Raw genomic sequence first — 25,256 nt, 5'->3', positions numbered from 1 at the left:
TATAGAACGGAGCTTGGCTGCACCACATTCTCTCCTTAACATACTCTCACAACATGTGGGAAACAAGACTAATCTAAATCCTATATTATTTCACTCAAGGAGTGTGTGGAGTACAATTCATACAGCTTGTAGAATGTCACATTTAAATCAGTTACACTCCTCGTTCTGGAATAACCCTGAGATATGCATTGGGAAAGGAATGGTGTACTGGAAAGAATGGAAGACTAAAGGTGTAAATACAGTAGGTGATCTCTATGAGAATGGGATTTTTATGTCATATGTGGATTTGCAGAGGAAATATAACTTTGTAGATAAAAGGAATAGCTGGAAGTATTTATAAATAAGACATTGCATTAGTAGCATATTCAAGAATGGTGGCCCACAAAGTAACCCTTTAACTGAATACTTTACCACAGGAAGTTCATAAAGCATCAGTGTTTTATAAAATGTTCAAGCACCCAGTGGATGAACTGTGTAACAGTCTCAAAGCAGTATGGCAGAAGGATCTTGGAAGCGATATTGAGGATAATGAGCGGTCAAATATTTTAGCAAATGTGGGTAGACATACTGGGGAAGCGAGAGGGAAACTTATTCAGTATAAGATAGTACACAAATATTATTGCACACCAACCAGACTCTACAAAATGGAGATTGTTGATAATCATTTATGCTGGAAATATAAAAATGAGGTGGGCACATATTTTCACATGATTTGGGAGAGTTCCATGGTTCGTCCATTTTGGTGGAAAGTTCTTGATTTATTGGGGAATTGGTCGGGTCCTACACTGCCCTTGTGCCCATGGCTTTGTCTCCTGGGTGATAGGACAATGATACCCAATGTAAACAATGACAAATTTACTATTTTAAAGGTGGGTCTCATCACAGCTGCAAGAATTACATTGCAAAACTGGAAAAAACCCCGATGTCCCACTGTGAGGGAATGGACTGAGGAAATGGTTAAGATTTCATCATATGAACACATGTTGGGAAGAATTAACAGTGAGGGAAAAGTACAAGACGCGTAGGATCAATTTTGGTTGATGTTACTTTAAATTAGAAGTTTTTTTGTTTCTTAGTTTTATATGTTTTCCTGTCATGGGATGGCTGTGTAAATATCTGCTCTATGATATGCTGTGCTGCTTTGTAAAATAAGAATAAATAATAATAAAAATCTGAATTACCAAAAAAAAAGATTGAGGCATAAACTTGGTGGTCAAAGCCATTTTATTAAGCGTTACAAGAACAAACAAAGAAAAATCAATCATTGTCTCCTCATACTCAAGACTAGAGAGAACAACATTCCACTGATGACAATTAACCAATGAAATAGCCAGGTCCAAGTGGTGTGACACCTGCTACAGAAAAAAACGGAATCATCTACACTACAGTTACTAGAAATTAACTGAACAATAGCTGAGAATTATACATATAGGAAAGTTAAACTACAAGAAAAATATTCTGCACCCTAATCCAACAGCATGCAACACTACAACATCTCTTAAGACTTTGTTTTCATCATTCTAGCTACTACTCTGACTCCCCTCCCCACCCCAGGCAGTGTTGACTTCAAATGCTTAGGTCAATCCAGTTAGTCCCATTACCTCATCAGCACCAAGGGAAAAAAAAGCTAACAGATGGTCATATTGTTTGAAATGGTCACATTTGGCCTTTGTAACAGCAATGACCTACACTTTATAAAATAATCGCTAGTAAAGCAGATGCCCAGAGGATGTCATGTACATTACTGAGATGATTCTCCTTTACTGCTAGAGACTTTAGATGCTCACCTTCAAAAGGACATGAGTATGGCAACAAAAGAGCATGAATGATCCCTGAACTAATGCTCCAAGTTATGAAGGATGACTCACAGAGAAATATTTGTTTTCAATGGACAATGGACAATTGAAGGGGGCATGATCTGGGATTTTTAAAATGCCTCAAAGATTAAGTCGAAATAAGGGGCTATTTAACCAGAGCAGTGAGCAAATAACTAAAAGGGCAGGAGTGCACAATTAGCAAGATTCAATAAGACTGAGAATCTGAAGACATTTCTTTGCCCAGTTTTTAAACAAGCACTGATATATGCTGAGGTCACTCAGCTTACTTTAAAAAGCCAATCTGATTAGAAGTTGGATTGAAATGAAATGGAAAAAATAGATAAATGAGAAGAGATAATTTATCAATCTTTGGAAAACAATGGCCTCAGGGATAGAGATAGATGCCTGTGAAATATTAAGTATACTAATAGCTTGGTGGGACATGTTGCCTGCTATTTGAATGGGAAACAGTTTACTTTTAAAGCTAAGGATTCTCTCCCTGAACAAGGTGAAGCAATCACTATTCCACTTTAAATGCTAACCTTATCACCAAGAAATAACATTATCATTTAAGACTACCATCAATGACGAATGCCAGTTTGTGTAGACATTGGTGTTAGTTCAAGATTCATCTCCGCTTCTTTACAGTACTATCTCCACCACCTCAAAATTTCCATGATTGTCTTTAAGGGGTTAAGGGAACATTATATCTGCTTGAGAATTTTAATTATATGCATTTTGTGGTTGGAAAAAGATTCAGCCAAATTATAATAGCCACAAATATTTTCAGAGCTATTTTGAGGCATTTATAATTGATGCAACACAACATAATTATAAGCCAACAAGCTATAAAGATCAAAAGCAACAGTAAAATATATTACAGTTTTAACTATGAACATCAAGTAGAAGCTATATTTTGCCTGAATGATGTTCAGACACCGTCTAATATTAGCCTATGTTTCTTACAATATTCAGTGAATTCTGGTTAATCGAGAAAATAACTAGGATTTGAGGCACTATGCTGCTTAACTGGGACAGGAGACTTGCCAAACAGCTTTTAAACCAGCGTAGTCGCATGGACTTGCGTGGATGTTAGTCTCTGCACTATGCTTAGTGCACGCAGTTTTTAAATAGCGTCAGTTGTGTGTGTTTCAAAAAGCAGAGATTTTTGTCACTAATAGTGGGTAAGAAATAAGCAGCAAGACAATTCAGAAGCGTTTTGCTCACTGTGGTTTCAAGTATTCAGGCTTGCAAATGCCAAAACAATGGCTGGAAGTGAAAATGAAACGATTTCACTGCTTCAACATGTTAGAAACTACTAAGAATTTGAACATATTGATGGTCATCTTGAATGTTACAATGAAAGTTAAGATTGAGGATGCAACCATTGAAAGCATTGTATGAAAACAGCCTATTATCTGAATTAGGTATCTGTGCTGATTTACTTCACTTGCAGTCAAAAGAATGTGACACAGATTAATTCCTCTGTCAATAAACATTAGGAACTAACAGTTTTATAGTGCTGTAGTAGTATTTGTAATTTTCTAATTTGTTCTGCATCTCATTTAAACACAATTTGTTACTCAGTTCATCTTTTTGATACCCTTTTAACTATTTCCATGAAACTTTGATTAATTGGGGCAGCCATTTAATTTGGCCAAAATGTATTAGTCATGACTGAGCACCAATTAACCAGAATCAACTGCATGTTCATCAGGGGAAAAAAAACACAAGACTTCAAACTCAGGAAACTGGATCTTGTTGGGTAAAACCAGTGTATCCACAGTCAGGAGGAACAGCAGGCGATCTTAACACCTGGGCCTCATCAACAATTTGGACAAGCAGCAGTAACTAGCAATGGACACAAGATTGTCCAGTAGCAAAGGCAGATTGGCTGGGAAGAAAACAACTTGCTTCTATAGCTGAATTGGCTGCCACTGTTCATCAAAATTGCATCAGTGTAAATCCCAATGCTGCCTCGCTCTAAATCAGGGTATTATTGGGCTAGAATCAGAGAAAACAATTCTCACTATTTTCTCTTTAAATGATATTACAAACACAGGTACTTGTTGGAGTTTAGAAAAATGAGGTGGGAGTTGAGATTTCATTGAAACTTTGAGATTTCCTGTTGAAAAATAGGAAGACCTAGTTGGAGTGGATGTGATGAATTTGTTTTGTATAAAGGAGTCTAGGACTTGAGTGCACAGCCTCAGAATAGAAGGGTGTCCCTTCAGCACAGATGAGGAGAAATTTCTTTAGCTAGCAAGTGAAGGTTCTGTGGAATTCATTGCCATGAATGGCTGCGAAGGTCATCATTGCAGAAGATCATAGGTTCTTCATCAGTTAGGGTGTCAACAGTTATGGGGGAGAAGACAGGAGAATGGGGATGAGAGGAATAATAAATCAGCCATGATGGAATGGCGGAGCAGACTCAATAGGTTGAATGGCCTAATCCTGCTCCTATGTCTTATGGTCTTATAGACACCCTTGCTCCACCCTGACTGAGCTTCCTTAATTCAGTACAGACCAGGCATTAAACATGTTTGATTCATTTAGAGTTTCAAAAAAAAAAAATTCTTCTGGCATCTATGATCAATGATTTCATATGACTGAATCTCAGAGGAAGAAATTCCTGATCCATGAGATAATCCAATATATTTAGAGTCGGGGTCTCAAATGGTAGAGATAGCTAAGTCAGTGCCAAGTATTCCGGCAGGATAGGTGGGGACTTGTCTGCTTCTGTGTCATGGATATAGGTTTGTGGTTAGGAGACTATGCACGTGCTGGTCAAATGTGCATGTGTTATAGGATGGCATGGCATGTGATGTGGTGGCTAATAAGTTGTGCTGGTGGTGGGTGGATATGGCTACATCCTATGCTCTAGCAAGGGTGTGTCAGATTATGCAATGATTTAACTTGTATGTTGAAAAACACTTTTGGAGTCTATTAAAATCAGTTCTAAAGTGGGATTACATCACATAGTAAAAGAAAAATTATAAATTGTATTCAATTTTTGACAGATCCTGTGCCTAATCTTAGTTTTGCTTAAACAGCTAAATGGGAGAAAGAGCAGAAACTGGCAAGCTTTCCTAAGTGTCCTATATTTAAACATGTAATTACCAGTGTTGTATATATTCATAGAATCCTAGAGTTTACAGCCTAGTCAAAGATGATATTCAGTCAATCACACCCGATCCTATGCTGGTCTTCCATTGAACATATGAAACAGAAGCAGGAAGCCACGAAGGCTGCTTGGCTGTTCAGTGTAATCTTGGCGAATTAGCCCCCTCATCTCCTCTTCTGTGCTAGTTCCCCAATTTTTCAAAGTACTCACAATGATCCAACCTCCACAATGATCCAGAGAAGCAAATTTCAAAGATCCGCCACCCTCTGCAAGAAATTCTCAAATTTTCAAAATTCTCAAAAAAAAATTCTCAGCTTTAAAAATAGAACATAAATGTAGTATAGTAACAGACTTTTGGCCCACAATACTGTCATCAAATGCCCAGCTAATCCCTTCTTCCTACATTGTGTCAAGATTCTTCCATTTTCTATACATTTATATGCCTAAGAGTATCTAGAACGCCTCTATTGCATTTGCCTTTGTCCCCACCCTAAGCAATGCATTCCGGACACCCACCACTCTAAACAAACTTGCCCCACACATCTCCTTTGATCTTAACCTCTCACCTTAAATGTGCGTCCTCTGAAACTTCCCTCTAAACTTGTAACTTAGTCCCTTGTCACCATCTAGCCTGGAATCCCCCAAAAAGACCTTGTAGTACATTTCAGTAAGATCACCCCTCAATCTTCTAAATGACAAAGAATGTAGATTCAATTCGTTAGCTGCTTGTGACAGGACAAACCTCTCATCCCAGAAATTAACCCAGTAAATTTATTTCAGACTGCCTCGAATATAATCTCTTTCTTAAACAAAGCAACAAAATCATGCACAGAAATCCAGGTGTGGCCTCACATGAACACTGTAGAAGGGTAACAATACTTCAAACCTGCTTACAATGAAAAACTTCCCTGTTTCTGAACTCCAACCTTCCTGCAATAAAACATCCTGGAGTTCTCTACTCCAATCATCCCCCATCACAATTTTCAACATTCCTCTTTTCCAACAGATAATGCTTACTTTATTAAATGATAACAACTACTGTCCAAATATCCTCTTGGGATAGAACACTTCATTCTTTTAACTTCACTACATTTAGTAGAAGGTTTGAATCTATTCTTCCCTCCTTTGCGTGCTTGGATGATGTAATGAATAGTGTTCCTCACAGTTCAGTTCTCAGCCCCCTACTGTTTACTATTTACATTAATAACCTAAAGGAGGGAAAGAAAATTCTATGTTCAAAGTACATTTATTATCAATGTATATTATATACAACCTTGAGATTCATCTCCGTACAGGCAGCCACAAACCAAGAAGCCCAACAGAACACATTAAAAAAAGACCAAACACTCAATGTGCCGATAATGCAAACATAAAACTAAGAAAATAACTCAGAACAGAAGCTCACAGCCACAAAGCCAGTCATCATTGTAGGCCACAACTTTAGTTCTGTACAGAAACGTGTAAATCTTGCAGAGCAGCAAGCTGAACACCGACCCCAATACCCTGCCCCAGCATTTAAATCCACAATCTCTCTGTTGGACCCAGCCCTTCACCTTGGTTCTGCCACATCAAGTCACCTCCAAGTCCACTCCAGCAGCAGCCAAACGTTGGTTCATCCTCCGCTCTCGGGCCCAGCCCTGCCACCCCCAATCAGCCTGTACCCACCAAGCTGCAACCACCCCACACCTTCCAGTCTCCAGTCCACTACACACAGTAAAAACAGATTGTGTAGGCGGTTCAAAAGCTCAACTCCAAAAAGTAAGTTACAGGCTACTGATGGCAGTGATTGTATCCAAGAAAAAAGTGTGATTAATACAGCAATTTATAGTTTTGTTTTGTTTCTTACCAGCAAGTTGCCACTATGCTTCACCAGTGCCATCTTAAAACAGAAAGGCAAGCTGGAAATGCCAGGTTTCCGAGATCCTCAGTGGGACAAAAATAAATGCAAGGACACGCACACACTATGGCAAGATTCAGAATCAGAATTATTATCACTGGCACGTGTCATGAAATTTGTTAACTTAGCAGCAGCAGTTCAATGCAATACATAATATAGAAGAAAAAAATAAGAATAAAATACAAATAATAATAAGTAAATCAATTACAGTATACATATATTGAACAGATTTTAAAAACACAAAAAACAGAAACACCGTATATTTAAAAAGTAAGGTAGAGTCCAAGGGTTCAATGTCCATTTAGGAATCGAATGGCAGAGGGGAAAAGCTGTTCCTGAATCGCTGAGTGTGTGCCTTCAGGCTTCTGTACCTCCTACCTGATGGTAACAGTGAGAAAAGGGCATGCCCTGGGTGCTGGGGGTCCTTAATTATGGACACTGCCTTTCTGAGACACTGCTCCGTGAAGATATCCTGGGTACTTTGTAGGCCCAAGATGGAGCCGACTAAATTTACAACCTTCCTGCAGCTTCTTTTGGTCCTGTGTAGTAGCCCCTCCAAACCAGACAGTGATGCAACCTGTCAGAATGCTCTCCATGGTACATCTATAGAAGTTTTTGAGTATACTTGTTATGTACCAAATCTCTTCAAACTCCAAATGAAGTATAGTCGCTGTCTTGCCTTCTTTATAACTGCATCGATATGTTGGGAGCAGGTTAGATCCTCAGAGATCTTGACATCCAGGAACTTGAAACCGCACTCTCTCCACTTCTGTTCCCTCAATGAGACTATGAGGTATGTGTTCCTTAGTCTTACCCTTTCTGAAGTGCACAATCAGCTCTTTTGTCTTAACTGACATTGAGTGCCAGGTAGTTGCTGCGACACCACTCCACCAGTTGGCATAACTCGCTCCTGTATGCCGAGAATGGATATCGACAGGTGGCGTAATTGGGCAAAAGCCCGGCAAGTGAGTTTTAATGTGGAGGAGTGAGAGGTCATGTATTTCAGCAAGGAATATCAGAAGACAGATTGTTTAAATGAAGAGACTGCAAAAGAGTCAAGTTCAGAATGATTTAGGTCTTTTAGTGCATCAATCACAAAAAGTTAGCAAGCACTAGCAGTTAACGGGGTAAATATGTTATTGACCTGTATTACCATGGGTTGAAGTTGAAGAATATGAGGCTTTGTTACAGTTGTACAGGATGTTATTGAGGCCACATCTGTGCATATTTTTGATCCCTTTATGCAGAAGGACACAGTAGCATTAGATTAGATTAGCTTCACTGGCTACACGTATATTAAGACATCCAGTGTAATGTGTAGCTTGCATTCACAACCAACACGGCGTGAGGATGTGCTGGGAGCAGCTTGCAAGTACAGCCATGCCTCTGGTACCAGCATAGCAGGCCCACAATTTACTAACCCTAACTCGCGCGCCTTTGGAACGTAGGAGGAAATGCAGATGGTCAGAGAGAGAATGTCACACTCCTCACAGGGAGCAGCGGAATTGAACCCAGGTCACTGGCACTCTAATAGTGTTTCGCCAACTAGTAAAGTAGTTTCAAGAAGGGGTACGTGGATAATCTGTCGCGGGTGGAAGAAGTGCAAGATGTCATGGATAAATTGACAAATCCACAGGGTCAGGTGAGATCTATCCCAGGTTACAATAAGAAGCAAAATCACCAGGCTTAATTCCTGGGATGTGAGAGTTATCCAGTCTAGTAAGGTTAGACAGCAAGGAGCTATATTCCTTAGAGTTTAAGAGAATGAGGGGTAACCTAATCAGAGTTACACAGTACGAAAATAGGCCCAACTAGTCCATTCCAACTAAGATCTGCCACGCAGGCATTTATCTGCATTTAACTCAAATATATGAGGTCCTAAGGGGCTTGAAAAGGTAGATGTTGAAACGTTTCCATTAGTCAGAGTCCTGAACAAGGGATACAACCGGAAAATAAGAGGGTATTCATTTAAAATAGAGTTAAAAGAAATTTCCTCTTTGAGGGTCGAGATTCATGAGAATTCTTTGCCCCCCCCACCCCGTGTGTGTAGGGGTGGCCAGATTACTAGATTTAAAATGAAGACAGGTCTTGTATCTTTCAAATATTTATCCAAGTCCTATAGGAAATTGGCACAGAAGAAAAAAAAACTGAGGCCAGCATAGATCAAGCATGACCTGGAGTATTATGTACAATTCTTGTCTCCCCACGATAGGAAGGATGCTGAGGCTTTGAAGAGGGTGCAGAAGAGGTTTACCAGGATGCTACCTGGTTTAGAGGGCATGTGCTGTCACAAGGCTTTATAAAGTTAGGTTGTTTTCTCTGCAGTTGCGGAGGCTGAGGGGAGATCTGATAGAAGTTCATAAGATTATGATAGACATCGATAGACTAGACAGGGAGTATCTGTTTCCCAGGATTGAAATGTCTAATACCTGAGGGCATGCATTGAAGGAGAGAGGGGTAAGTTCAAGGGGGATGCAAGTTTTTTTTTTAACTCAGTGGAGGATGCCTGGAATGCACCGCCTGGTAGGGTGGTAGAAGCAAATATATTAGGCTATTATGAAATGTTTGGATAGGCACATGGCTGCAAGGAGAATTAAGGAATATGGATGTTGTGTGGGTGGAGCGATTAGTATTTGGGTGTTTTTGATTTGCTTTTGAGCTCTTTTGGCACAACATTGTGGGCTGAGTGGTCTGTTCCTGGGCTGTACACCGGGCAGGCACAAGGGTTTAGTGGCTGACTCCTGCTCCAATTTTGAGTTCTTCCAACAGGTACATTTATTAAAAAGGATGATGTTTTACTCTAACCTAGCTATTTATTCTCAACTTGCCTGTCTACTGACTTATTTCAAGCATACAAGAGATGCATTAGGTTAAGCTGCTGGCCGTATGAAGCAAGGAAACTTTTCAATCAACTGATGCAATAATCAGTATTCTGTCTGATCACACTGCCATTACTGGAAAGCTTTCTGACTACTTCACCTATGCACAATTAATATCCTTTCACTTTCAGGTCATCCAGGCACAGAGTAAAGAACCATTACATGAAATGCATTACTAAAGTACCCATGAGACTGGAAAATGTACCAGACAGGAACTTATTAATTGCCTATTAACCCAGGAAATCTGCCACACAGTCACTGTCTACAGACTCAGTGGATTACAGCTCTTTTTTTAAAAAAAAGAGTACTGCTTCACTGAGATAATCCAATCAACTTTAAGCAATGCGGAATATTATGTCCAAAGTGACACTTCGCTGAAGTTCTGAAGTTTTTGCACAGCACGTCAGCCTCCTTAACTACACACACAATTGCAAGATATGATTGCAATACAGTTTAAATTGAATTTATTTAAATCCTACAACATGAGGAAGTAAATGTCCTTGCTTTATGACTTTGTCGCAATGTACAGACATATGAATTTACAAGTCCAATGGCTTGTAGAAAGAAGCTGTCCCGTAGTCTGTTGGTCCTGGCTTTAATGCTGCGATACTGTTTGCCAGACAGAAGCAGCTGAAACAGTTAATGGTTTGATGACGAGTGTCCCCAATGATTTTCCAGGCCTTCTTTCTGCACCTGCTGCTGTAAATGTCCTCAATGGAGGGAAGTTCACATCCACAGATGTGCTGGACTGTCCGTACCACTCTCTGCAGTGCCCAGCAATCAAGGTTCAGAATCAGATTTATTCTCACCCGCATGTGACATGAAATTTGTTAACTTAGCAGCAGCAGGTTCTAAATTATAAATACAGAAGAAAAAATAATAAGTAAATCAATTACAGTATATGTATGAATAGCTTTTAATGTGCGAAAAACAAATACTGTATATTAAAAAAAGTGAGGCAGTGTCCAAGGGTTCAATGTCCATTTAGGAATTGGATAGCAGCGGGGAAAAAGCTGTTCCTGAATCGCTGAGTGTGTGCCTTCAGGCTTCTGTACCTCCTTCCTGATGGTAACAGTGAGAAAAGGGCATGCTCTGGGTGCTGGAGGTCCTTAATAATGGACGCTGCCTTTCTCAGACACTGCTCCTTGAAGATGTCCTGGGTACTTTGTAGGCTAGTACCCAAGATGGAGCTGACTTGGTTTACAACCATCTGCAGCTTTTTGTCCTGTGCAGCAGTCTCCCAATCCCTGTCCATACCAGACTGCGATGCAGCCTGTCAGAATGCTCTCCACAGTACATCTATAGAAGTTTGAGTGCATTTGCTGACATGCCAAATCTCTTCAAACTCCTAATAAAGTATAGTTGCTGTCTTGCCTTCCTTATAACTACATTGATATGTTGGGACCAGGTTAGATCCTCAGAGATTTTGACACCCAGGAACTTGAAGCTGCTCACTCTCTCCACTTCTGATCCCTCTGAGGATTGGTATGTGTTCCATTGTCTTACCCTTTGTGAAGTGCACAATCAGTTCTTTCATCTTACTGACATTGAGTGCCAAGTTGTTGCTGCGACCCCACTCCACTAGTTGGCATATCTTGCTCCTGTACGCCCTCTCATCTCCATCTGAGATTCTACCAACAATGATTGTATCGCCAACAAATTTATAGATGGTATTTGAGCTATGCCTAGCCACACAGTCAAGGGTGTACAGAGAGTAGAGTGGTGGGCTAAACACACACCTCTGAGGTGTGCCAGTGTTGATCGTCAGGAAGGAGATGTTATAATCAATCCACAGATTGTGGTCTTCCAGTTAAGAAGACTAGGATCCAATTGTAGAGGGAGGTACAGAGGCCCAGGTTCTGCAAAAATTCTTAATCAGGATCGTTGGAACAATGGTATTAAATACTGAGCTATAGTCGATGAACAGTATCCTGACATTGGTGTTTGTGTTGTCCAGGTTGTCTAAAGCCTTGCGGAGAGCCATTGAGATTGCGTCTGCCGTTCCCGAACCAGGCAGTGATGCAGCCAGTCAGGACTCTTAGAGAGGTACATGGACCTTAGAATAATAGAGGGATATGCAGTATGGAAATTCTAGGCAGTTTCTAGAGTAGGTTACATGGTCAGCACAACATTGTGGGCCGAAAGATTTCTATGTTTCAATGTTTACCATACGCTGCCTGTGTCATTGTTGCAGAGCTGTGACTGAATTTTGTCACTGTGTTGCCGTTTGCCACCTTGATGGCCCTACGTAAATTATAGTGGCATCTCGAACTCCTTTTGGTCTCCGGAGGTCAAGCCTTTATCCCTTGCACTGACAGAAACAAGCACTGAACTATTTATCCAAGGCTTCGGGTTTGGGTAGACCCAGACCGACTTTGGGGAACAATGTCTTCAATGCCGTTCCGAATGAAGCTGTGACCACCTCTGTGTATTCAGAGATGTTCTCTACTCGAAATACCTCCCAGGTGACGCTATCAAAGCAGTCTTGTAACATTGAGTCTGATTAGTTGGACCAGCAGTAGATTGTTTTCAATATGGCTGCTTCCCTGTTTCAGCTTCTGCCTGTAGGTAGGCAGGAGCAAGATGGAGGAACGGTCACACTTTCCAAACAGAGAGGCGGAGAAGTGCTTCTAACACTCTCCTGATTCTATTCATCTGGCAATGGAATCCAATAGGAAGAGAGATGAAACACTTCTACCTTTCAATCTGATCTATACTTCAAATCCATTTCACTTTCCTTTGATCCACATCCCATGCGATTCATTTCCTTTACATTTATTAAATTCAGCCTTGACAATTTCAATGGACTCAGAATCTAAAGACATTCGGGAAATGAAATTCCTGCATCATTTGTTAAAGTGTTTCCAGATTTCATCTTAAGTGACTTTACTCTAAGCTTATGATTCTGGTCCAATTTTTTTTTCTAACTTTTTGTAAAATTTGTTAAACTGCCGTTGTTCTTCACCACTTCCTTATTGTTTGTTTGATAGAATAACTCGCCGATGCCTTTTACTTATCTTAATTACTTAGACAATTCAGCTATGGAAAGAATTATTACATCACATTAACTCTAAGGACTTAAATTCATTCCAAATTTTTTTTTTGTTTAATAAAGGAGATAGTTATCAGTTTCAAGAAAACCTTCACCACTCACCCTTTCTTCATACTGGGAAGACAACCGTGGAAAATACGAGCAGTTTCAAACTTACGGGAAAGCACATTTCACACAACCTCTCATTGTCCCAGAACACAACCTCCACAGTCAAGAAAGTTTACCAATGCCTTTAATTTCTGAGAAGGGTGAAGAGAGCTGGTCTATGCACACCAATATGACCAGTGGAGTGCATCTGAACATGCTGCATCATTGTGTGGTACAGAAACTGAACTGTAGCACACAGGAAGGCTCTACACAGAAAGTCAAAATCACCCAACACCAGTCTACCCGAACAACAAGGCAATAAAGGGTAAAAGAGAGTCAAGGGTAGACATAGGACCAATAAAGTGATGCTGGAGATATTGTAATCAGAGATGGCACAGGAACTGAAAGCGTATTTTGCATCAGTCTTCACAGTGGAAGATGTCTGCAGTATAACGGACATTCAAGAGTGTCAGGGAAGTGAAGTTTGTGCAGTGAAAATTACAACTGAGAAGTTGCTCAGGAAGCTTAATGGTCTGAGGGTGGATAAATCTCCTGGGCCTGATGGAATGCATCCTCAGGTTCTGAAGGAAGTAGCTGGAGAGATTACGGAGGCGTTAACAATGATCTTTCAAGCGTCAATAGATTCTGGAATTGTTCCGGATTACTGGAAAATTGCAAATGTTACTCCGCTATTTAAGAAGGGTGGGAGGCAGCAGAAAGGAAACTATAGACCTGTCAGCCTGACGTCAGTGGTTGGGAAGTTATTGGAATCAATTGTTAGGGATGATATTACAGAGTGAGGCACATGACAAGATAGGTCAAAGCCAGCATGGTTTCCTGAAAGGAAAATCCTGCCTGACGAACCTACTGCAATTCTCTGAGGAAATTACAAGCAGGGTAGCCAAAGGAGGTGCAGTAGATGTGGTGTACTTAGATTTTCAGAAGGTCTCTAACAAGGTGCCACACATGAGGCTACTTAGCAAGATAATAGCCCTTGAAATTACAGGGAAGTTAGTAGAGTGGGCAGAACATTGGCTGGGCAGCAGAAAACAGAGAGTGGGAATAAAGGGATCCTATTCTGGCTGGATGCCGGTTACCAGTGGAGTTCCACAGGGATCAGTGCTGGGACCACTGCTTATTATGGTGTATGTCAATGATTTGGACTATGGTATTAATGGATTTGTGGCTAAATTTGCCGATGATACAAACATAGGTGGAGGAGTGGGTAGTGTTGAGGAAACAGAGAGCCTACAGAGAGACTTAGATAGTTTAGGCAAATAGGCAAAGAAGTGGCAAATGAAATACAATGTTGAAAAGTGTATGGTCATGCACCTTGGTGGAAGAAATAAACGGGCAGACTATTATTTAGATGGGGAGAGAATTCAAAATGCAGAGATGCAAAGAGACTTGGGAGTCCTTGTGCAAGATACCCTGAAGGTTAAACTCCAGGCTAAGTCGGTGACGAAGAAGGTGAATGGAATGTTGGCATTCATTTCTAGAATATAAGAGCAGGGATGTGATATTGAGGCTCTACAAGGCACTCGTGAGACCACACTTGGAGTATTGTGTGCAGTTTTGGGCTCCTTATTTTAGAAAGGATATATTGACATTGGAGGGAGTTCAGATAAGATTCATGAGAATGATTCCAGGAATGAAAGGGTTACTGTATGAAGAACGTCTGGCAGCTATTGGGCTGTATTCCCTGGAGTTCAGGAGAATGATGGGGGATCTCATAGAAACATTCTGAATGTTAAAAGGCATTAAAAGAACAGATTAGATATGACAAAGTTATTTTCCATGGTAGGGGATTCTGGGTCAAGAGGGCACAACTTCAGGATTGAAGAATGTCCACTTAGAACTGAGATGCGGAGAAATTACTTTAGGAATAGGGTGGTAAATCGATGGAATTCATTGCCACAAGTTAGAGGCCAAGTCATTCGGCGCATTTAAGGCAGAGATAGATAGGTTCTTGATTAGCCAGGGCATCAAGTGGCCTACTTCTGCTCCTATATCTTATAGTCTTATGGTCTAACATCCTCAGAGTGCAGGGCATGAGTGCAAAAGACAGGGCTGAAATATTTGCAGACACTCTGACAATCTCATGGAAAGTAGCCTCTGGCCTGACTGAATATGTGGCAAACCCATAGCCAAAGCACTCATAGATATCCCATCAGCAGCATGGATTTGAATCCTTAGGCATCTTAACACATACACAGGTAGACAAGATTTCCACTTCTCTCTGTTACTGCCTTCATGCTAATTTGAGGTGAAGAATAATGAGTGTTGGACACATCTTTGTAGGACATAATCACTGTGCAGAACTAGTACCTTTTGATACCAGTCCCTTACGTACACAAATGCAAACAATTCACTATTCATCCTATAGTCAGCCCACCGATACCTATGTGATACAGCACTTTATCAAAGAGTTGCTGAAATTCACATTTTTTTTTTAAGAGAATAACTTTAGTGATGATAAAGCTACATTTTACAGAACCCTTGCTCTTCTCTAGCAACCATGCAATGCAACTGTAAACATACAGTTTAACATCTTGCCTAAACTGGCCCAAGCTTTGGACCTGTTTCAAAATTACTGAGCCTTTTAAACAGAAGCACTGATTGGAGGTCTCTCTGGTCTGCATAAGCAATCACAGCCCTTAATAACTGTTAAATATGAGGCATTGTTTTGCATAATAGTCCTTTTCCTCTACTGGGGGGCGGGGGTGATTCCATCAGGGCCAGCTGGCCAACCTGCTTTCAGACCTTATTCTATTGAGGGCTATTTCTGCATCCACTTCAATATATTCAGGTGTTCTCCTCAGGGCATTGTGCATGTGAGAGTATTTGCTGACAATGGTATCAATGGAGGGAAATAAACAGGTGATGTTTCGGACTAAGTCGCCATCAAATGTTTATTCCTCTGATACTGCCTGACCTGCTGGGTTCCTCCAGCATTGAGCATCGGTTGCATCTCGTCTCTATTTTTGACTTTGTTGCTTTGTAGGATTGTATTCCAGCACACGGAGTAGCTTAGAGTGTGAACACTTACCTCTTCTATTTACTACTGTGTACTGTATCTCAAAATAAAGTCTGCTCGTCAATAGATTAAAGATGTATTGCACAAAAGAAGAGTGTTTCCAAGCAATTTGCGGTCTGACTTGAATTGGCAGATGGAAATGAACTGAACGTGCACAGACTGTATTTGTTTCTCCTGTTGTCCTGATTCTTATCTGAAGCAGCATTGAAGTGCCAGGTTAGGACATGCTCTTTCTTTTAGATTTCCATTTGAGCTTTTCCCAACAGCCTGGGGCTAAATCTGCTGACACATCACATTTGTATATGGTGTGGGCAACTCCTCATTTAGATCTGATTGCTCAATACAATTACTTAACACTGAGGTTATAGTTTGTAATGATACATGTTTCAATTGGTGTTACAATGATTAGTTGTATGATCCCTGTGTTCTTCCAAACTGTGCTAACCACATTCATTTTCTGTTAGATTTCCTCCACTTATTTCGGAGACATTAAATTTGAGCAAAATGAGGCAAAGGTGTGACAAGCACTTTCAGTGCTTAATGGACGACTGACAGAAAGGGTAGGAATTTATTGCTTTATGAATTGTATAATCACCACAGTGTTAGGTAACTTCTTCCGTAACTAAACAGGCAAGGGGAAGGAAGAGAGAAAAATACAAGGTTCAAAATTGTTTAATGCCACTCTTCAGTACAAGTGTAAAGGAGACTAAATTGATTGTAGTTCCAGATCCAATGCAGCATTAAAAAGCACAATAAGCGTAACGAGTACATATATAAAAACAATGTACAACTAACTTATATACCTATACTGATTGTATGTACGTAAAGTAAAGCTAGGTGATGTGTATGTCATGGTAGTGGGTGCTATAATGGGTGGAAGTATTGATCAACTTCAGTGCTTTTGAGTCTAGTGGTCCTGGTGTGGATGCTGTACAGCCTCTTCCCTGATGGGAGTGGGACAGTCAGTAAGCAGGGTCTGCAAGGCCCTTCATGCCGTCGCTAACTTTTTTCCGGCACCTTTCTGTACATTAGACCATAGGATACAGGAACAGAGGTAGGCCATTAGGCCCATCGTCTGCTCCGCCATTCAATCAAGGGCTGATCCAATTCTTAGTCATCCCCACTCCCCTGCTTTCACCTCATACCCTTTGATGCTCTGGCTACTCAAGAGCCTATCTATCTCTGCCTTAAATACACTCAGTGCCTTGGCCTCCACAGCCACTTGTGGCAACGAATTCCATAGATCATTCCTCTGTTATTGAACCAGCATTGACTTGCTTGCCATGGTCAACGGCAAAGAGATATGCTGAACGAAGAAGTTACTCCGAGCTGCGATACAATCCAATCACTAGCTCATGGCATCTCACATTCTAAGCTGCTTGGTGTGTTCTGAAGCCAGTCTGTTGAAAACCCCACACCAACAAGTTGGAAAATATCCGCTGTGTATAGAGAAGCCTTCATCTTCATAAGGATTTTGCTATTGCCACTCCTAGTAATACCGTTGCAGTTAGTGCATTTTCAACAGACATCTGGTGAAGTAGTTTTATATCCCACATTGGCTCAATCGTTTGTGTTACAAATGGCTGAAACAGTTCAACTTGTTGCTGACCATTTGTGTCACCAACAGATAACATGACTCTGCCAGTCCCATTAGTGGCAGTAGCATCAAGCCAGTTTTTTTTCTTGGATATAAATTCTGCCACCCAGAATAATCTATATCCTTGTCTCTCCATTGCCCTTCAACATGTAGAGTACCAGTTCATAAAGGACAGTCAGCTACTTGCCATCAGAATCTTTCTCAGAGGCTTAAAAAAAATCCGTCCCCCTCCACACCTCTGGTGGATGCATCTTGCCTGAGAAATAGAATACATGATAAAATAACAATGGATGAATCAGTACTAAAAACAGGATTCTGCAACAGTGTCAGGTTGATGCTGGACACATCAGTGAGACAACACTTGCATTTTAGGCATGTCTTTGTAGTTTATGAGATTGTCAAATCAGAAACTAAGGGGTAAGTTATTAAACTAATGATCTGGACCTACAAGTACAAAATTTAAATTATGGTAATCAATCAATCCAGAATAAATTGCTATCATCGGTAATGGTTACCATGGAACTACTAAATCATTAAAAATACATCTAGTTTCTAATAACATGTAGGAGAGAAAATCTGCTATTCCTACTTGTTCTGGAGCCTTGTGACTTTACACCCTGTAACTTACAGCACTGGAGTTAACAGCAATTAGGAATATAAAATGGTCTTGATTCTTATACTAAACACTTCACGAATGAACTCGGAGTAGATTAGGATATGCAAGGACAATAGGTTTCAATTCAACAATACAGTATTCCACTGTCATTGTTACAGAATATTTCATTTGATTCTACTATGGCTAATATTCTATTACGGATTTAGTGAGTATGCCACAAGAAAATAAATCTCAGTGTTGTACATGGTGACATACATGTACTTCGATACTTTATTGATCCCAAAGGAAATCACAGTGTCACAGTAGCATTACAAGTGCACAATATTAGAAGAGAAGTAAGAAAGAATAAAAATGTTACCTCAAGGAGTTGAGCAGGTCACAACTTCCCCAGCTCTAGGTTGACTCTTAATAGAGCCTAATGGCAGAGGGCAAGAATGACCTCACAGCGCTCCTTAGAGTAATAAATTTACTTTGACTTTTCATTCGTTTTCTTTTCAATAAATAGCTATATCACTGCGAGATTCATATCTCTAGAATTCTAATCACTCTGTTAGTGCCCCCAACTAAACATAGATATTGCATCAGTAAACTTGAAAAGGAACGATGGGCAAAATGAAGCTGTAACACAAGTATTGTAGTTTTATTCTCCACCAGACTCAATTCCCAGTTACAGCGATACCAAGAAGCCCTGCTCTGAATGAAGTCATTGAGAATCATGTGGAGAGCTCTCTACTGACCAGACTAACCTGACTACAACACCCTAGAACTGAAAAAAAGCTTAATGCAATGGCTACACTGGGACATCACGGGAGCATAGTGGTTAGCACAACACCTTAAAGCAACAGTGACATGGGTTCAATTCCCGTTGCTGTCTGTAAGGAGTTTGTATGCTCTCCCTGTGACCATGTGGATTTTCTCTGAGTGCTACGGTTTCCTCCCACAGTCCAAAGACCAAATTGGTCATTGTAAATTGCCCCATAATTAGGCTTTACTTAAATTAGGGGTTGCTGGGCAGTTCAAATCAATGGGCCGCAAGGGTCTACTTGATGCTGTACCTTAAAGTGTGCAAGTTAGATACCCTGTGGGACGACTGCAACCTACTTGTTCTCTCATATGCCAACTCAGGTTGAAAACACATCTTCTTTTCTTTACTCCCACTGGATTTAAATCCTGGAACTCATTCACTATCAGGACTGCATCAATCCTTCTGGTGGTTCAACCACATTTTTTCCAAGGACACAAAATCTATGCCATCATTAATAATAAAGGATACATTTTGATACTTTTCCTGAACTTAAGCAATTAAGTTTTACTCATTACCAAACTCATGATGTACTGACCCAAAAAAATCCCTCAGTGTTCTGATTGAAGAATGCACTGATTAAAAATTGCTTAATTCTGTAAAGTTGTCAACCAGTCAATTCTGTAGAGTTTTATCATTTGGCAGCTGGAAGTAAAAGGTCAAGGAGAAACAGATAGGAGGACATTCTCCACCCCCCATAGCTGATTCTACCATTCTCCTCTCTCACATACAAAGCCTTACAAAAACGTTGGACAATGTTTCAAACACAAGACCTAAGAGATTAAATGTATAACAGGTTTTTAAATGCACAATGCATAACTAAATAAACATTCACAAAAACTCTAGAAGGATATCTGTTCTTGATTTTGTACAGGTTCCCTCAGTAATCGCCTCAATACAGTTGCGTTCAATGGTTGGCAACTTTTCAATAATACATTGATACACATATCAAAATATGGAAGCAATAAGAGATCACAAACCCTGAATCATCAAAGATTTCATATTGCTGGTTGTTCCTGTTGGTACTTAGCTTCATTTTGTTCCAATCAGCAGAGGCCCAATTACATGAATGACTTGGTAAATGGCTCAATTTCAAACACAAGCCAACAAATTGACAGAGCAAGCAGAATAATGTATCAGCTGGACACCTTACCAACCTTCCATCAGTCATGTGAGAAAGGTCTTCATAATTTTCTTCGGTCTGTGTCATTCCAGAGCTGTGAAACATCAAATAAACATCACTGTATATGTTGCACTATCTAACTTAACACAATACACACCACTATGGTATTGCTATACACACACCTGACTGTATCGCCAGACACTAAAGCTATCACATCAAGTTCACTGATAACACAACAGTGTAAGGCTCGTCACCAACACCCATGAATCAGCCAGCCTACAGAAAGATGGTGGAAGAGCTCAAGGCCTGGTACCAGGCAAAAAACTTGATCCTTAATGTCAGTAAGACTAAGGAGATGGTTATTGACTTCAGGAGAACTCAGACCCCTTGCACCTCTTTCCATTGGCAGCACCCCAGTGGAAACTACAAGCAGTTTCAAGCTCCTGCAAGTGAACATCACAGATAACCTCTCGTGAGTCCCAGAACAAAGCTCACCAACACCTCTACTTTCTGAGGAGGGTGAAGAGAGCTAGACTTTGCACATCCATTCTCAGGGTGTTTGACAGACGCGCTGCAAAGAGCATTCCGGCAAACTGCATTAATGCTTGGTGCAGGAACTAAGGCTGGACAAGAGGTAGTCAAATGCCCATCACATTACTGGCACTCGTCTACCCACCATCAAGGACACATATACAGAAAGGCCCCAAAACAGAAAAAAAGAGACAGTAAGATCACGAAGGATCAGATACACCCTGCTCATGGACTGTTTGTCCCACTTCCATCAGGGAAGAGGCTAGGCCGCGTCCACTCCAGGATCATCAGATTCAAAACCAGTTACTTTCCCCAATCAGTAAGACTGATCAACAGCTCCGCCCACCAACTTCACCACAACTTTATTATTTCCTGTCAGTCATCTTAAGTACATCCCAGCATCACTTTATGGACATACAATGTATATAAGCTATCTTATTTATTTATACAATAACACACACAAATATATATTTATATTTGTGTATTATTTATTCTTTATCTTTTGGGTTTGTTTTGTGCTGCATCAGATCCAGAGTAACCAGTATTTCATTTTCCTGTCACTGGTGTACAGGAAATGTCATTAAACTACTTGAATCTTGACGTTGCTAATCAAATGCAAACAGCTTATCACTCTGTCAATGTCCTTAAAATAGATCATCTGATTATTATCACATCCCTATGCAAGCTTGAGGAAATCTGCAGATGCTGAAAATTCAAGCAACACACACAAAATGCTGGTGGAACACAGCAGGCCAGGCGGCATCTATAGGGAGAAGCGCAGTTGATGTTTCGGGCCGAGAGCCTTCGTCAGGACTAACTGGAAGGAAAGATAGTAAGAGATTTGAAAGTAGGAGGGGGAGGGGTAACTGCGAAATGGTAGGAGAAGACCGGAAGGGGTGGGATGAAGCTGAGAGCTAGAAAGGTGATTGGCAAAAGGGATACAGAGCTAGAGAAAGGAAAGGATCATGGGACGGGAGGGCTAGGGAGAAAGAAAGGGGAATGGGAGCACCAGACGGAGATGGAGAACAGTCAGAGTGATGGGCAGAGAGAGAGAAAAAAGGAGGGGGAAAATAAATATATCAGGGATGGGGTAAGAAGGGGAGGAGGGAAATTAACAGAGAAGTGAATGTTCATGCCATCAGCTTGGAGGCTACCCAGCCGGTATATAAGGTGTTGTTCCTCCAACCTGAGTGTGGCTTCTTCTTGAGTCCTGCTTTCTCTGGCAGACTGAGCACAGGTGTTCAGCAAAATGGTCTCCCAGTCTGCGTCGGGTTTCACCAATATATAAAAGGCCACACCGGGAGCACCGGACACAGTATACCACACCAGCCGACTCACAGGGATTGGTCCCTACGCGACTCCCTTGTCCATTCGTCCCTTGTCTATTATAGACACAGTGACCTGGGCTCAATTCCCACCACTGTATGTAAGTAGTTTGTCCATTCTCCTTGTGACCGTGTAAGATTCCTCCGGGTGCTCCGGTTTTCTCCCACGTTGCAAAGATGTACAGGTTACTGGGTTAATTGGTCACATGGCTGTAACTGGCCAGCCTGTTGCTATGCAGTGTTTCTAAATCTCTAATTGTCTATCTTCACTGTACTTTCTCTGTAATGCAAAACTTTATTCTTCACTTCTTTATTGTTTTTCCCCCTTGTCCCTCCTCAATGTGTTGACATGATAAGTAAATTACCAATATGGATGGTATAAAGTACAGATTATTACTGTACCTCAGTACAAGTGACAATAAGCCAATGTACCAAAAGGATATAAAAGTGCTTTTATAATTGCTTTAATTGGTCATTTATCATTCTTTTAATTTATCTTCCAGATTGTTTCCCTTAAATAAGGTAAGTGAAATATACTCAAGGACCAACATGATCTTCCTGTAACACCTCAAATAATTTGCTAGGTTGAGAGAATCTGCCTTTTTCTTTATTCATGTGGACAGCCAGAGGCTCCCCCCCCCCCCCAGGGCTGAGATGGCCAACACAAGGGGGCAGTTTTAAGGTGCTTGGAAGTAATTACATAAGGGATGTCACACAGAGAGTGATGGGTACATGGAATGTACTGCCCGCGATGGTAATGGAGGTGGATACAATAGGGTCTTTTAATAGTCTCTTTGATTGTACATGGACCTTAGAAAAATAGAGGGCTATGTGGTAGGGAATTCTAGGCAGTTTTTAAGAGTAGGTTACATGGTTGGCACAACATTGTGGGCTGAAGGGCCTGTAATGTGATGCAGATTTCTGTGTTCTATCATAGCAATTGTCCAATGATCACATTCAAAAACTGAATGCTTATTTTAAAACTATATTTTGTGACTTGAAGTTGTCTAATTTCTTGCTCCAGATCCCATCATTAGGGCTGTACACACAAATACGGAAATGACAGTCAAAATGAACAAATCAATATTTGTCATTTTCTTATTTGTGTGTGTACATCTAGCTACTCCCCCAACGAGGGTGAAGGAAAGGAGACAAGCAGCATGAATTCCAGTGAGCCTCATTCCCACTGCCCTCAGCTGGGTCCAATGAAAACAGCAGCAAGCCCGCATCTTTCCCAGCGAGGGGAGCGCCAGGTAACGTTCCCCTTATTAGAAAATAAGTCTTTGCATTAAACCTCGATTTATTGAATCTCTAATCCTTTGGAAGCTGCGCATCTTGTTCGGGAAAGGGGAAAAGGCCTCAGGTCCATGCAAGTTACCTTTCTAAAATTGAAGTTAAATGCGGGAACTGCCCTCCTGTGTCATTCTGAAACGGTCTTTTTCCAAACATGGTTGAGTTTTAGTTTGGCAATCCGTCGTTGATCCGCGGTGACTTTCGTGCCACATAATTAATTACTATCAATAGATCAAAGATTAATCTGCAGGAGAGTCCAGGTCCAACGTAACAGATGGGAGATCTTTGATCTACTGCTTCCTTATCTCGAGCTGGATTCTTCGCCATCTATTCCACCCCCCCCCCCCCCTCCACCACCACCACCGCCACACACACAAAGCCCCTTTGATGTTGCCAGGCAAGTTTGTAATCAAATCAACCCTTTAAGTGGCCCTGCGGTCTTCAGATTCCGAAGTATCGATGCACCACATCAAACGACCCGGTGACCAGACTCAGCGTGGGCACAGCTCCCTAGCCTCTGCCTGCACATTAAACCTGCTTAGACTGCAAACAGTCTGCTGGAAGAACTCAGCGGGTCGCGCAGCATCTGAGGGGGAGGGAACTGTCGGCGTTTCGGGTCGAAGCCCTTCATTAGAGCCGATGCAGTCGCTGCCTGCCCCCGAGTTGCTCCTCCAGCAGTTCTGTCCGTTACTCCAGCATCTATCGGTCTTTTTACGTACACGTACCAGTCCCCCTTCGTGAAACTGCCCCAGGGACTAGACGGGCCTCGGTTACCCCCGAAATGTCCCGCTTAACTACAGCAGCCTTTCCCTTCTCCCGGCAAGACGCACTGGTCACCTACTCCGATCTAATGCAAGCAGATGTCAGAAACTCCATCTCCCTGGATCGGAAACAGTCTCTGCTCTGATTTGCTCCGCAGCGAACCGTGGCAAGAAAAGAGCAGATTGCGACGATATTTTCTCTTCTCTATGAGCGTACCCGCCTGTGCGAATTTCCAGATGAAAGGAACCCCTCTCTTCCTCTATTGTTCGTCCCCGGGAGCGCTCGGACCTCGGTTCCGCACCGTTGCTGCCGGGACGGGAACCCAGCCCTGAAACGCTCCAGGTAGATGGAGCGGAGACTGCGAGCGCGGTTCCATTCATTCACCCGGCGCATCCTAACCCCGGGACAAGGTCGCTCCCCAGCTCACAGATACAGGCTGCAAACCTTCACCCCGGCTTCTTCGCGCCTTTCACTTCATTATGGTGGATTTTCAGCCTCCGGTCCTCTAGTTCCTTCATCGCTCCGGGACTTGAACAAAAAAACAAAAAACTTGCTCCAGTCCCTCCGCACTTTCTGACAGTACTAACTTCCCAGCCTACCGGGCGGGCAAAGCGCTCCTGACACGGTCCCAGTCTCGGCGCTCGCGCCTTTCACACTCCGAGTTCACTACTACCGCAATACATCTCCCTGCCTCGGAGTTCAGTTCCAAGACTCAGTCCAGCCTCACTTACCTTTTGCCCCGGGGTAATAGAGGGCTCTTCTCGCTTACTCCACTTCGATGCCCTCTCTCCGCCGCTCTAAGCGGCTTCAATGAGTGGTTTTCGCCGAGCAGACCGCCCTCTTCCCCACCTCCTTTCTTCACTCTCCCAAAACACACATGCAGGCTGGGGTGGAATCCAATGAAGTCATTGCTCCGCCTCCCCCTCCCCTCCCCCTCCCTCCGGACACGAGGGGAGTTCCCCGGGAGACTGGCTCGCAAGCTGCTCAGCTGGGAAACGCTCTGTATCCGTGTAGTCGGGGGAAATCAATAAGGCAAAAAGCCCTGCTTCCAGTTACTTGAATGTATGTGACATATGTGGAATATAATTTAGGAATATTGCGGGTAAAGTGGTCTATTCCAATATTTTGATCACTGATTATTGATTACAGCTGCAGGGAAGGCCGAAATACCGTTACACTTTGACAATTAAGTTATTTCCAGATGATGCTTTTCAAGTTCTGCTTAAAATGACAACTTTCCTTCAGCAGAGAATATGCTGCAAGAAACTACGTTTCCTTGCCAGGAAATGAAAGGAACAGTGAGGGTTCTGGTGT

At 41.7% G+C, this 25,256-nt stretch overlaps 1 protein-coding gene across 13 annotated transcripts in view; it reads right to left on the bottom strand.

Moving 5' to 3' along the window:
- Positions 1-24,826, bottom strand: part of lhfpl2b (LHFPL tetraspan subfamily member 2b) — a 197,455-nt gene extending 172,629 nt beyond the window's left edge. For 4 of the 13 annotated variants that reach the window (XM_059974467.1, XM_059974472.1, XM_059974470.1 and 1 more), the window contains exons 1-2: positions 24,674-24,826; positions 20,066-20,125 (exon numbers count right to left, since the gene is read on the bottom strand). Coding sequence is in view for 2 of the 13 variants with exons in the window: in XM_059974479.1 (XP_059830462.1) it covers positions 20,062-20,125; positions 24,159-24,322 (228 nt within the window). In the remaining 11 variants the exon portion in view is untranslated. The other 9 variants (XM_059974468.1, XM_059974476.1, XM_059974471.1 and 6 more) reach the window with 6 other exon arrangements.
- Between the last annotated feature and the right edge of the window lie 430 nt (positions 24,827-25,256).

Source organism: Hypanus sabinus, chromosome 7, assembly GCF_030144855.1.
Source record: "Hypanus sabinus isolate sHypSab1 chromosome 7, sHypSab1.hap1, whole genome shotgun sequence".
In the NCBI taxonomy this organism is placed as follows: Eukaryota; Metazoa; Chordata; class Chondrichthyes; order Myliobatiformes; family Dasyatidae; genus Hypanus; species Hypanus sabinus.
Note: the sequence above shows the minus strand (reverse complement) of the source record. Positions and strands in the feature narration are given on the sequence as shown.